Below are 13,635 nucleotides of genomic sequence, written 5' to 3' on the forward strand. Positions count from 1 at the left end.
GATTGGGAACCATATTTAGGCAGCCATATTCTTTTGAGTGTTTCGTGGGTGATTGTTCCTGTCTCTGTGTTAGTTGTCACCAGACAGGCTGTATAGGTTTTCACATTTCCGTTTGTTTTGTATTGTTCGTATTCATCGTCATTAAAGATGTCTCGATTTAACCACGCTGCATTTTGGTCCGACTCTCCTTCGACGGAAGAAAACCGTAACAGAATGGACAAGCTTGAAAGATGGCCGTCAGTCCTCGAGAACGTTCATAGGAAATGGCATGATGCAACAATAAATAACCCATGGATAAGAAGACTTATGTAAGCCACCATTTCCCAGTTGCCTATTACTCTGTACCAGGGAAGGCGAGTCACGAGGTCTGTAGTTTTGGCCATACATAACCAAACTATGTGTGACATTTTAAATGTTGTTGAAGAGTTTCTGGGAAGGAGTCTCGTTGTTTAAGCTGGTCATAACTACACTATGAAGCAGTCTTCAGCACTTCCAAGGAATCAAATCAAATTGTATTGGTCACATACACATATTTAGCAGATGTTATTGCAGGTGTAGCGAGAAGCGTGTGTTCCTAGCTTAAACAGTCCGGTAGTATCTAACAACAACACACACAAATCTAAAGTAAAAGTATATAAATATTAGGACTAGCAATGTTGGAGTGGCATTGACTAAAATACAGTTGAATAGAAGCATCTTGTCTAACCCCTATTTCCTGATTTGCCTACTTCCTTTCCCGTTTCACACTTTAGATTTATCAGATAGAGCCAAAATCCAAACTCTGTCAAACGTTTTTTTTTTTTACACAAAAATGTTAAACATCGAATCTACCGCAAAATGAAAGACTAATAGCAGACATGGCTGTTTGTGAATCAAGTTTATGATTTTGACAGTTGGGCCGCGGGGAGAAATAGCTTTCCGCTTTGATGTACTGTTATGATACTGAAATTACTATTTTTGGTACGGTTTCCCAGACATCCGGATATTAAACCTAGTCTTAGACTAAAAAGCAGTTTCAATTCTCTAAGTTTAATGTGTCTGTGTGTCACGGTCGTCGTAAGGAGGAGACCAAGGTGCAGCGTGGTATGCGTACATTCTCTTTTATTAGACGAATGAACACTGAACGAACAAACTAACAAAAAGAACCGTGAAGCTATATAAACAAGTGCTGACAGGCAACTACACAAGAACCCACAAATAACCTAGGGAAAATGGCTACCTAAATATGGTCCCCAATCAGAGACAACGATAAACAGCTGCCTCTGATTGGGAACCAATTCAGGCCACCATAGTCATACAAATACCTAGACTTACAAAAACTAACATACCCACCCTTGTCACACCCTGACCTAACCAAAATAATAAAGAAACAAAGATAACAAATGTTAGGGCGTGACGCTGTAAAACCGGCCCAATGTGTTTTAGTCCTTTCTGTCACGTTCTGACCTTTATTTCCTTTGTTTTGTCATTATTTTGTATGGTCAGGCGTGAGTTGGGGTGGGCAGTCTGTTTGTTTTTCTATGATTTGGGTATTTCTATGTTTCGGCCTAGTATGGTTCTCAATCAGAGGCAGGTGTCGTTAGTTGTCTCTGATTGAGAATCATACTTAGGTAGCCTGGGTTTCACTGTGTGTTTGTGGGTGATTGTCTATGTTAGTTGCTTGTGTCAGCACAGTACTTATGATAGCTTCACGGTCTTTATTTGTTTATTGTTTTTGTATTCAGTGTTCAGTTCTTTCTTTAATTAAACATTCATCATGAACACATACCACGCCGCATTTCGGTCCTCTGATCCTTCTCGCCTCTCTTCTTCAGATGAAGAGGAGGAAGATCATGACAATTTCAGCATCATAACAATTTGTTATTGCAGTGGCAATTTTCCTAAATACTTCAAAATACTTCAAAATACTTCAACTTCAAAAATGTGTTTTTTGCTTGAGCGCTGGATATTCTCAATCCATTTAACAGTGAGATGTTGTGTCACTGGCCTACACACACACACACCATCATGTCAAAGCGGAATTATGTTTTTAGAAATATTTACAAATGAATGAAAAATGAAAAGCTGAAATGTCTTTAGTCAATAAGTATTCAACCCTTTTGTAATGGCAAGCCTAAATAAGTTCAGGTGTAAACATGTGCTTAATATGTCACATAATAAGTTGCATGGACTCACTCTGTGTACAATAATAGTGTAACGTGATGTTTAATCACTACCTCATCTCTGTACCCCACGTAAACAATTATCTGTAAGGCCCCTTTTGTTTTTTACAGGGAAGACATATTGAGAGCTAGGCCTCTTTTAGAAATACACCCTACACACACAACATAAATATACACATTATACAAAAACACAAAATACAGCACCAGTCAAAGGTTTGGACACACCTACTCATTACAGAGTTTTTCTTTATTTGTACTATTTTCTACATTGTAGAATAATAGTGAAGACATCAAAACTATGAAATAACACGTATGAGAAAATGCCAAGAGCGTGCAAAGCTGTCATTAAGGTAAAGGATGGCTACTTTGAAGAATCTAAAATCTAAAATATATTTTGATTTGTTTAACACTTTTTTGGTTATCATATGATTCCATATGTGTTATTTCACAGATTGATGTCTTCACTATTATTTTACAATGTAGAAAATATACAGAAATAAAGAAAAATCCTGGAAGGAGTAGGTGTGTCTCCACTTTGACTGGTACTGGATATTTTTACCTTTTATTTAACTAGGCAAGTCAGTTAAGAACACATTTTCATTTTCAATGACAGCCCAATATCATTGTGAGCAGGCTTAGAAGTTACTTCAAAGAGAGCCTGCTATTGGTAGATATGAAAAAATAAAGCACACATTGAATATCCCTTTGAGCATGGTGAAGTTATTCCTTACATTTTGGATTGTGTATCAATACACCCACGTCACTAGAACAATACAGGTGTCGTTCCTGACTCGGTTGCCGGAGAGGAAGGAAACCACTCAGGCATTTCACCATGAGGACAATTAAAGCACTTAAAGTTTAATGGCTGTGATAGGAGAAAACTGAGGATGGATCAATAACATTGTAGTTATTCCGCAATACTAACCTAAATGACAGAGTGAAAAGAAGGAAGCCTGTACAGAATAAGAATATTCCAAAACATGTGTCCTGTTTGCAATATAGCACTAAAGTAAAACTGCAAAAAAATGTGTGAGCTGAATACAAAGCTTTATGTTTTAGGTAATTCCAACACAACACATCCCTGAGTACCCCTCAGTGCGGCTGCAAGTAGCCTAGTGGTTAGTGCATTGGGCCAGTAACTGAAAGGTTGATGGGTTGAATCCCCGAGCCTACAAGGTAAAAAGCTGCAATTCTGCCCCTGAGAAAGGCAGATAACCCTGCTCATGCTTGCTCAGACAGCATGAGCAAGCATGAGCAAGCACACTCATGTTATGGGTATGCTTGTCTTTTGTTTTGGGGGGTAAAAATAAATGAAATAGAGCTAAGCACAGGCAAAATCCTAGAGGAAAACCTGGTTAAGTCTGCTTTCTAACAGACACTGGGGGATGAATTCACCTTTCAGCAGGATAATAACCTAAAACACAAGGCCAAATCTACACTGGAGTTGCTTACCAAGACAACATTGAATGTTCCTAAGTGGCCTAGTTACAGTTTTGACTTAAATCAGTTTAAAATGGCTGTCTAGCAAGGATCAACATACCTTTTTAAAGAGCTGGAATAATTTGAAAAAGAATAATAGGTGTTTAAAGCTTTTAGAGAGCATTTAGCATTCAGGTGTCTATACTTGTTTATATAAATTAGATACTTATGTATTTCATTTCCATTTTTTTCTCACTTTGTCATTAAGGGGTATTGTGTGTAGATGGGTGAGGAAAACAATCTACTTATTCTATTTTAAATTCAGGCTGTAACACAACAAAATGTGGAATAAGTCAAGGGGTATGTTTAGAACAATTATTGTGTGGATTTGGCAATATCTTCCCCCTCCCATGGCCCTCATGCCATTGGCTGAGAGACGTGATGTCACGGAGGGGTCTGCCCTATAAATACACTCTCTTCACACACAGCCAGCAGACCATGCTGAGAACCAGCTTCACTGCAGTGACAGAGCTATCATAGACTCCAAAGCTCTAGAATACTACAGACACTGTGAACAGCACAAAGGATCACGTCTCATCGTCTCTCACCATGTGCAGAGGACTGGAATCACTGCCTACCACATGTCTGGAGAGGTATGTCTTGCCTTAATAATCTGTACTTTTTTATTCCATCACATTATATGTTACTGAATTTACATTGATGGGAATTATTACACAGCTACTTCATGGGGAAATTGGATGATCAGTTGTAAGTAAGGTGTGAATGATTGCATCAATCTAATGTACATGTTTTTCTCTTATTTTCTCAGGGCAAAGGAACTCAAAGCTCTCTTTGGAAGTTTTCTACAGAAGCCAGATCTGAGCATCATCGGTCACTCACACAAGACCGACAAACTAAGGTCAGATACTCTAAAAAAGAATGCTCTATGTCTAGACAGATTTTTTTTAAACATAATAAAAAAATGTTGCCTTGGAAATGAAGGAGACCATGCACAGCCAATGCTAAGTTATTTTGTAATGACCCGATGAACTAACCTGATGCTTTTTTTATCAACAGGTTAAATAAGAGTGAACCATTAAAATGGAAGGAGTCGTTTGAGAACCTGCTGTCCAACCAAAGTAAGTCTGACTCTTGCTATGAGTTATCATACTTTAATTAGTCATACTACACAAACTTACAAGTACATATTGTACACATGTGTATTGCAAACGTGGATAGGAAAAGCCATGTAGCTGTTACTCCACATAGCCAGAATGCATTACACAAAACAGCAGTAGCAGGATTCACTCATAAGATATCCAAATATATTATTTTATGTATAGACTATAGGAAAATCTGCTTGCTTCCACATCACAAATGGAGAAGGTTAAAAGTGAATTGAAGTTGTGACATGCTACGATAAATTCACAGATGCTAATGTGACAATTCTCACCTTCTCTTTTCCAGATGGACTGTGCTTGTTCCGTGCTTTCCTGGTGTCGGAGTTTAGCGAGGAGAACATAGCTTTCTACCTGGCCTGTGAAGACTACAGGATAACCAAGCCCTCCTCAAAGCTATCGGCTACAGCTAAGAAGATCTATGAGGAGTATGTCTGCAGTGACGCACCAAGAGAGGTAACTATCAATATATATACACAATTAATCAATTATATCTACATACAGAGTATGTTTGTAGAGGAATCTGTAGATTGGATATACGCTACATAAACACATTCACACAAAATAATATACTCATTGTGCACAAACAATACCCAATAAGACATTGTTTCAAGTAAAACACATAGTAATCAAATTTCCCATCCTCTTCCCCCAGGTCAACCTCGACCATGAGACCAAAGCCATCACCAAGAAGAATCTGGAACACCCCAGCCAGTCCTGTTTCAGCCTGGCCCAGGAGAAGATCTACGCCCTGATGGAGAAAGACTGCTACCCTCGCTTCCTCAAGTCCCCCACCTACCTGGAGATCAGTCGGCAGGTCAAATCCGGTTAAGACCATTTATGGCTTGTTAAGACTGGTTAAGGCTGGTTGAAGCTTGTTAAGACTGGTTAAGGCTGGTTGAGGCTTGTTAAGACTGGTTAAGGCTGGTTGAAGCTTGTTAAGACTGGTTAAGGCCAACCTGCAGGTGGTGAATGAGACACGAAGAAGTCCATGGGAGACATGCTGAATAGGACACACTGGAAACCAGGTGGTCTCACTAGGGTCCTCCTCAGTGGAGGAAGTGCTGCTGGGTCAAACCTATGGAGGGGGGGACTGAAGATGTATACTAGATTGAACTGGAAGTCAGTCGGAAGTTGACACTGAATCTTGTCTGTGGCCTAGGAAAGAAGGCCGCTCACTGTGAAGATTGAGGTATCTAAGTCTGTAAAAGAGGTCTGTGAAGATTGAGGTATCTAAGTCTGTAAAAGAGGTCTGTGAAGATTGAGGTATCTAAGTCTGTAAAAGGTGAACATGTGTCTTGAGGTCAAAGACACATGAAGAAGTTCCTGTTCATGGTGTTTGAGCAGAAAGAACAATGTGATGGAAAAGGACTGCTTTGCACAATCACTGAGAATGTGTTATAGTTTTGTATTGTCTGATGCCTGTATTTATTTGGGTATTTATTAGTAGTCATTTTGTTATAGAAATTTATTGAAATGTTATTGAAATGTTTGTACTGTAGAGTGCACTGGACAGCACTGTCCTGTACCGTTCCACAACATTTTTTATATTTGTGTACATTTTTTGTACCCAGAACTCCTTATGTGAGAGGAAATTATTTGAATAAAATCGGAAACTATATAAAACAACATGATATGAAGTTAGTTTTACTCTATTCATTTTCATTACCAGATCAAAAACAACAGCAATTATTCAGATCCAGCTTTCTAATATGTTCAACATTCAATAAGATGAAACATACAAAGATCTCCTTCAATTCTGTCTGTTCTCTAACCTACACGTACATTGAAAGGGAAAGGCGACAGAGGATTAGAAAAGAAATTACTCTATGAAAAGAAACTCACCACCCACTGCTACCCCCTAGGCACACACTGGTAGAATCAATGTTGTTTCAAATTCATTTCAATGAAATTACGTTGAACCAATGTGGAATAGACGTTGAATTGACATCTGTGCCCACTGGGCACTGACCATGCACCATAGACTCCCATCTAATTGGGATGAACCCCTTGCCTCCGAGTCGCAGGGCTCTTGGGTATGTGGGGGGTAGACTGCAGGAACGTCTGGAATAGCCTCCCTGAGGTGTTTTCCCTGTATGCAGCTGCCGAGAGCGTGGGCTGGCCGTTGTCTCCATGGAGACTAGCGATCACCCATTGTACACCTCTTCAGGTTTGCTTACCTCAGCTCGCCCACGAGTGAACTGCTCAGAGCCATGGTGACTCACATCACATACCCTCCATCTCTTCCCACTCTTCTCCCTCCCTCTCTTCCCACAAAATGTATGAAAGCCAGATATATATACAATAAAAAAGGACTTTTACAAAAAAAAGCAGGCTCTATTGATATAATTAGTGTATGAAATGTCCTAAACAGTAGTGAACTTGATGGTAAACATAGTCGACAGATGCTATTCAGATGTTGCCAAAACAATGATTGGTAAATGTTGAATTAAAATGGAAATGACTAAAAGTAACTCCACTACATGTAATTATTTTTTAACAATCTTAAGAGCTGTTTTAATGTGTGGAACTGCAGTTTTATCAGACATTTTCTGTTTTGTCCTTCTGTTGTGACCAATCCTTGGTACGCCTACCCTACCAGGTGTTTAGGGAATAGACAGAGCAGTAAAGTAAAGAATATTTGGTCCAACCTATAGAAATCAATCCTTGGTACGCCTACCCTACCAGGTGTTTAGGGAATAGACAGAGCAGTAAAGAATATTTGGTCCAACCTATAGAAATCAATCCTTGGTACGCCTACCCTACCAGGTGTTTAGGGAATAGACAGAGCAGTAAAGTAAAGAATATTTGGTCCAACCTATAGAAATCAATCCTTGGTACGCCTACCCTACCAGGTGTTTAGGGAATAGACATAGCAGTAAAGTAAAGAATATTTGGTCCAACCTATAGAAATCAATCCTTGGTACGCCTACCCTACCAGGTGTTTAGGGAATAGACAGAGCAGTAAAGTAAAGAATATTTGGTCCAACCTATAGAAATCAATCCTTGGTACGCCTACCCTACCAGGTGTTTAGGGAATAGACAGAGCAGTAAAGAATATTTGGTCCAACCTATAGACATCAATCCTTGGTACGCCTAACCTACCAGGTGTTTAGGGAATAGACAGAACAGTAAAGTAAAGAATATTTGGTCCAACCTATAGACATCACGTAACAGGACTAGATTGTAACTGTGGCAAGAGATATAAGATTTATATACAATATATATACAGTATATACTAGTGTTGTCACAATACGAGCATTTTGACTTCAATACCAATATCACAATATTCGATACCATCACAATACTTGATAAAACACAATATTCGATACCATCACAATACTTGATACCAAAACGATACCAAAATAACACCAAAACGAGCCCACGCCAAAAAAAAGTGAAAGAATGGCACTTGATCCAGACAATATCATTTAAAAATGTTGATTTTGAATGTATGCATTAATTAATCAATTGTTCAATCAATTTGACTTTGTTTTTCTAACTAATCTAACTACATAACAGTTCCAATCCAAGATGGCGTAGCAGTCCAACTTATTTGTCCTCCGTCTTGTCGTGTCCCATGTATACTTATTTTGATATATTTTTCTTCGCATATCTTTTTATATTTTTCTAAACCCTTACTTCAAAATGCTCTCCTGCAACCCGCCTCACCCAATGTGGTGTGGACCTGCTTTTCTCTAACGTATTTTCCTTTGCCTCTAACTGGAATCTCTCCAACATAAACTAGCCAGCTAACGGTCATCAGCTAACGGTCATCAGCTAACCTTTAGCTCGGAAAGCTCTCGCCAGCTTGTACAACGTGATTCAACCAGACCTATTTTTTTCTCTCCATATCCCCGGATTCCTATCGCAAGCTCTGAACCTTCTCACCTTCCGACCTTCGCAGCTAACGTCCCCTGAATGCTAGCTGTCTAGAGCACAACGGACTGTTGGCTTACGAAGCCCATCGAATACATTCCGAAGCCACTATCTAGCAGTCAGCTATTTTAAGCACATTGGACTGCTGACTTAAGAGGCCCTTCGGACATATTTCTTCAGCCACTATACATATTTTGCCAATTGGCCTGGTTTACCACACAGAGCCCTTGTCACGAGTCCAACCGAGGGTGGTTCCCCTTCCCAGGCGGGTGGCGCTCGGCGGTCGTCGTCACCGGCCTATTAGCTGCCACTGATTGTCTTTCCTCCCCCTCCTTGTATGTTTATTGGTAGCACCTGTTTATGTTGAATTAGTTTGTCTTTATTAGACAGCCGGCCCGCCTGGTTGTTGTGCGGGATTATTTCAGTGTAACCTTCGGCTCTGTTGTAGAGGTACGTGTTAGTGCCTGGTCGTGATTTTTTCCGTTGTACATTTTGATTCCCTGTGTTTGGGAACGTAACTATTGTGAGCACCCTGGTGCTATTAAAGACACACAGCATTTCACTCTCTGTCTCCTGCATTTGACTCCACACCCACGACACCCGGAGCATTACAGCCCTGCTGATCCGTCCGCTGATGTAACTGCACGAGGGGAGCACAACAGACTTCCCTCCGTCACGTCATCCCTCTAAGGCCTTTCTGTTAGCCTGCTATCCGCGTGCCGCCTAGCTGCCTGAAGCCACGCACTGGACATGTATGATCACCCGGCTACGCATGCCTTTCCCTAATGTCACCATGCTGTGTCGATTGCTGTTCTGGTTTGTAACTATTATTTTATTTCACTGTATAGCCTCTAGCACTGCTCAACACACCTCGGCTAACAATTTAGTTCCACCCCCCACACACGCAGTGACATCACCTGGTTTAAATGCTATTTCTAGAGACGATATCTCTTTCATTATCACTAAATGCACAGGTTTACCCTCGCTGTATACACATCCTACTATACCTTTGTCTGTACATTATGCCTTGAATATATTCTACCGTGCCCAGAAATCTGCTCCTTTTACTCTCTGTTCTGAATGTACTAGATGTCCAGTTCTGTTACTCTTTAGCCGTACCCTTATCCTACTCCTCCTCTGTTCCTGATGTAGAGGTTAATCCAGGCCCTGCAGTGTCTACCTCCACTCCCATCCCCCAGGCTCTCTCATTTGTTGACTTCTGCAACCATAAAAGCCTTGGTTTCATGCATGTTAACATTAGAAGCCTCCTCCCTAAGTTTGTTTTATTCACTGCTCTAGCACAATCCACCAATCCGGATGTCCTAGCCGTGTCTGAATCCTGGCTTAGGAAGACCACCAAAAACCTTGAAATTTCCATTCCTAACTATAACATTTTCCAACGAGATAGAACTGCCAAAGGGGTGTCTGGCTAGACTGTAAACTCTCCTTCCAGACTTACATTAAGCATTTCCAATCAAAAATTAAATCTAGAATCGGCTCTCTATTTCGCAACAAAGCTTCCTTCACTCATGCTTCCAAACATACCCTCGTAAAACTGACCATCCTACCGATCCTTGACTTCGGCGATGTCATCTATAAAATAGCCTCCAACACTCTACTCAGCAAACTGGATGTAGTCTATCACAGTGCCATCCATTTTGTCACCAAAGCCCCATATACTACCCACCACTGCGACCTATACGCTCTCGTTGGTTGGCCCTCGCTTCATACTCATCGCCAAACCCACTGTCTACAGGTTATCTACAAGTCTCTGCAAGGTAAAGCCCCACCTTATCTCAGCTCACTGGTCACCATAGCAGCACCCACTCGTAGCATGCGCTCCAGCATGTATATCTCACTGGTCACCCACAAAGCCAATTCCTCCTTCGGTCGCCTTTCCTTCCAGTTCTCTGCTGCCACTGACTGGAACGAACTGCAAAAATCACTGAAGCTGGAGATTCCCATCTCCCTCACTAGCTTAAAGAACCAGCTGTCAGAGCAGCTCACAGATCACTGCACCTGTACATAGCTCATCTGTAAACAGCCCATCTATCTACCTCATCCCCATACTGTATTTATTTATTTATCTTGCTCCTTTTGCACCCCAGTATTAGAACACACTCAAGAACCTCCAGAAGCTAACCAGCTAACTAGCTACAAGCTATTTAGTCATTGTTAGTTGTTTTTTTTACCTGGATAACACTCGCCAGTCCAGCTTCCCTGCCTCATCCACCGCTGCCCCCTGGACACTGATCTCTTGGCTACATAGCTGATGCACGCTGGACTGTCCATTAATCACGGTACTCCATTCTGCTTGTTTGTTTTATCTGTTGGCCCCGTTGCCTAGTCTACGCCATTTTACCTGCTGTTGTTGTGCTAGCTGATTAGCTGTTGTCTCACCTACTGTTTTAGCTAGCTTTCCCAATTCAACACCTGTGATTACTGTATGCCTCGCTGCATGTCTCTCTCAAATGTCAATATGCCTTGTATACTGTTGTTCAGGTTAGTTATCATTGTTTTAGTTCACAATGGAGCCCCTAGTTCCACTCTTCATGCCCCTGATAACTCCTTTGTCCCACCTCCCACACATGCGGTGACCTCACCCATTACTACCAGCATGTCCAGAGATACAACCTCTCTCATCATCACCCAGTGCCTGGGCTTACCTCCGCTGTACCCGCACCCCACCATACCCCTGTCTGCGCATTATGCCCTGAATATATTCTACCATGCCCAGAAACCTGCTCCTCTTATTCTCTGTCCCCAACGCTTTAGGCGACCAGTTTTGATAGCCTTTAGCCGCACCCTCATACTACTCCTTCTCTGTTCCGCGGGTGATGTGGAGGTAAACCCAGGCCCTGCATGTCCCCAGGCACCCTCATTTATTGACTTCTGTGATCGAAAAAGCCTTGGTTTCATGCATGTCAACATCAGAAGCCTCCTCCCTAAGTTTGTTTTACTCACTGCTTTAGCACACTCTGCTAACCCTGATGTCCTTGCTGTGTCTGAATCCTGGCTCAGGAAGACCACCAAAAATTCAGAGATTTCCATACCCAACTATAACATCTTCCGTCAAGATAGAACTGCCAAAGGGGGAGGAGTTGCAGTTTACTGCAGAGATAGCCTGCAAAGTAATGTCATACTTTCCAGGGCCATACCCAAACAGTTCGAACTACTAATTTTGAAAATTACTCTCTCCAGAAATAAGTCTCTCACGGTTGCCTCCTGCTACCGACCCCCCTCAGCTCCCAGCTGTGCCCTGGACACCATTTGTGAATTGATCGCCCCCCATCTAGCTTCAGAGTTTGTTCTGTTAGGTGACCTAAACTGGGATATGCTTAACACCCCGCCAGTCCTACAATCTAAGCTAGATGCCCTCAATCTCACACAAATCATCAAGGAACCCACCAGGTACAACCCTAACTCTGTAAACAAGGGCACCCTCATAGACGTCATCCTGACCAACTGGCCCTCCAAATACACCTCCGCTGTCTTCAACCAGGATCTCAGCGATCACTGCCTCATTGCCTGTATCCGCTACGGAGCCGCAGTCAAACAACCACCCCTCATCACTGTCAAACGCTCCCTAAAACACTTCTGTGAGCAGGCCTTTCTAATCGACCTGGCCCGGGTATCCTGGAAGGACATTGACCTCATCCCGTCAGTTGAGGATGCCTGGTCATTCTTTAAAAGTAACTTCCTCACCATTTTAGATAAGCATGCTCCGTTAAAAAAATGCAGAACTAAGAACAGATACAGCCCTTGGTTCACCCCAGACCTGACTGCCCTCGACCAGCACAAAAACATCCTGTGGCGGACTGCAATAGCATCGAATAGTCCCCGTGATATGCAACTGTTCAGGGAAGTCCGGAACCAATACACGCAGTCAGTCAGGAAAGCTAAGGCCAGCTTCTTCAGGCAGAAGTTTGCATCCTGTAGCTCCAACTCCAAAAAGTTCTGGGACACCGTGAAGTCCATGGAGAACAAGAGCACCTCCTCCCAGCTGCCCACTGCACTGAGGCTAGGTAACACGGTCACCACTGATAAATCCATGATTATCGAAAACTTCAATAAGCATTTCTCAACGGCTGGCCATGCCTTCCGCCTGGCTACTTCAACCTCGGCCAACAGCTCCGCCCCCCCCGCAGCTCCTCGCCCAAGCCTCTCCAGGTTCTCCTTTAACCAAATCCAGATAGCAGATGTTCTGAAAGAGCTGCAAAACCTGGACCCGTACAAATCAGCTGGGCTTGACAATCTGGACCCTCTATTTCTGAAACTATCTGCCACCATTGTCGCAACCCCTATTACCAGCCTGTTCAACCTCTCTTTCATATTGTCTGAGATCCCCAAGGATTGGAAAGCTGCCGCAGTCATCCCCCTCTTCAAAGGGGGAGACACCCTGGACCCAAACTGTTACAGACCTATATCCATCCTGCCCTGCCTATCTAAGGTCTTCGAAAGCCAAGTCAACAAACAGGTCACTGACCATCTCGAATCCCACCGTACCTTCTCCGCTGTGCAATCTGGTTTCCGAGCCGGTCATGGGTGCACCTCAGCCACACTCAAGGTACTCAACGATATCATAACCGCCATCGATAAAAGACAGTACTGTGCAGCCGTCTTCATCGACCTTGCCAAGGCTTTCGACTCTGTCAATCACCATATTCTTATCGGCAGACTCAGGAGCCTCGGTTTTTCGGATGACTGCCTTGCCTGGTTCACCAATTACTTTGCAGACAGAGTTCAGTGCGTCAAATCGGAGGGCATGCTGTCTGGTCCTCTGGCAGTCTCTATGGGGGTGCCACAGGGTTCAATTCTCGGGCCGACTCTTTTCTCTGTGTATATCAATGATGTTGCTCTTGCTGCGGGCGATTCCCTGATCCACCTCTACGCAGACGACACCATTCTATATACTTTCTGCCCGTCTTTGGACACTGTGCTATCTAACCTCCAAACAAGCTTCAATGGCATACAACACTCCTTCCGTGGCCTCCAAC

The 13,635-nt window shown here is 42.5% G+C and overlaps 1 protein-coding gene across 1 annotated transcript; it reads left to right on the forward strand.

The window, feature by feature from the left end:
- Positions 1–4,069: 4,069 nt before the first annotated feature.
- LOC109872217 (regulator of G-protein signaling 5-like) lies at positions 4,070–6,388 on the forward strand. The gene is made up of 5 exons (XM_020463373.2): positions 4,070–4,234; positions 4,411–4,500; positions 4,659–4,720; positions 5,049–5,215; positions 5,415–6,388. Exons 1-5 carry the CDS (start codon positions 4,191–4,193, stop codon positions 5,589–5,591), a joined length of 540 nt encoding a protein of 179 aa, XP_020318962.1. The 5' UTR covers positions 4,070–4,190; the 3' UTR covers positions 5,592–6,388.
- The last annotated feature ends 7,247 nt before the right edge of the window (positions 6,389–13,635 follow it).

Source organism: Oncorhynchus kisutch, linkage group LG27 (genome assembly GCF_002021735.2).
Source record: "Oncorhynchus kisutch isolate 150728-3 linkage group LG27, Okis_V2, whole genome shotgun sequence".
Taxonomy (NCBI): Eukaryota; Metazoa; Chordata; class Actinopteri; order Salmoniformes; family Salmonidae; genus Oncorhynchus; species Oncorhynchus kisutch.

Bases quoted from the DNA above. Each gene is read 5' to 3' on its own strand.
- LOC109872217 (XM_020463373.2), top strand. From the start codon at position 4,191: ATGTGCAGAGGACTGGAATCACTGCCTACCACATGTCTGGAGAG. The intron at 4,235-4,410 runs GTATGTCTTGCC...TTATTTTCTCAG, and splicing joins CCTACCACATGTCTGGAGAG to GGCAAAGGAACTCAAAGCTC. The intron at 4,721-5,048 runs GTAAGTCTGACT...TCTCTTTTCCAG, and splicing joins GAACCTGCTGTCCAACCAAA to ATGGACTGTGCTTGTTCCGT.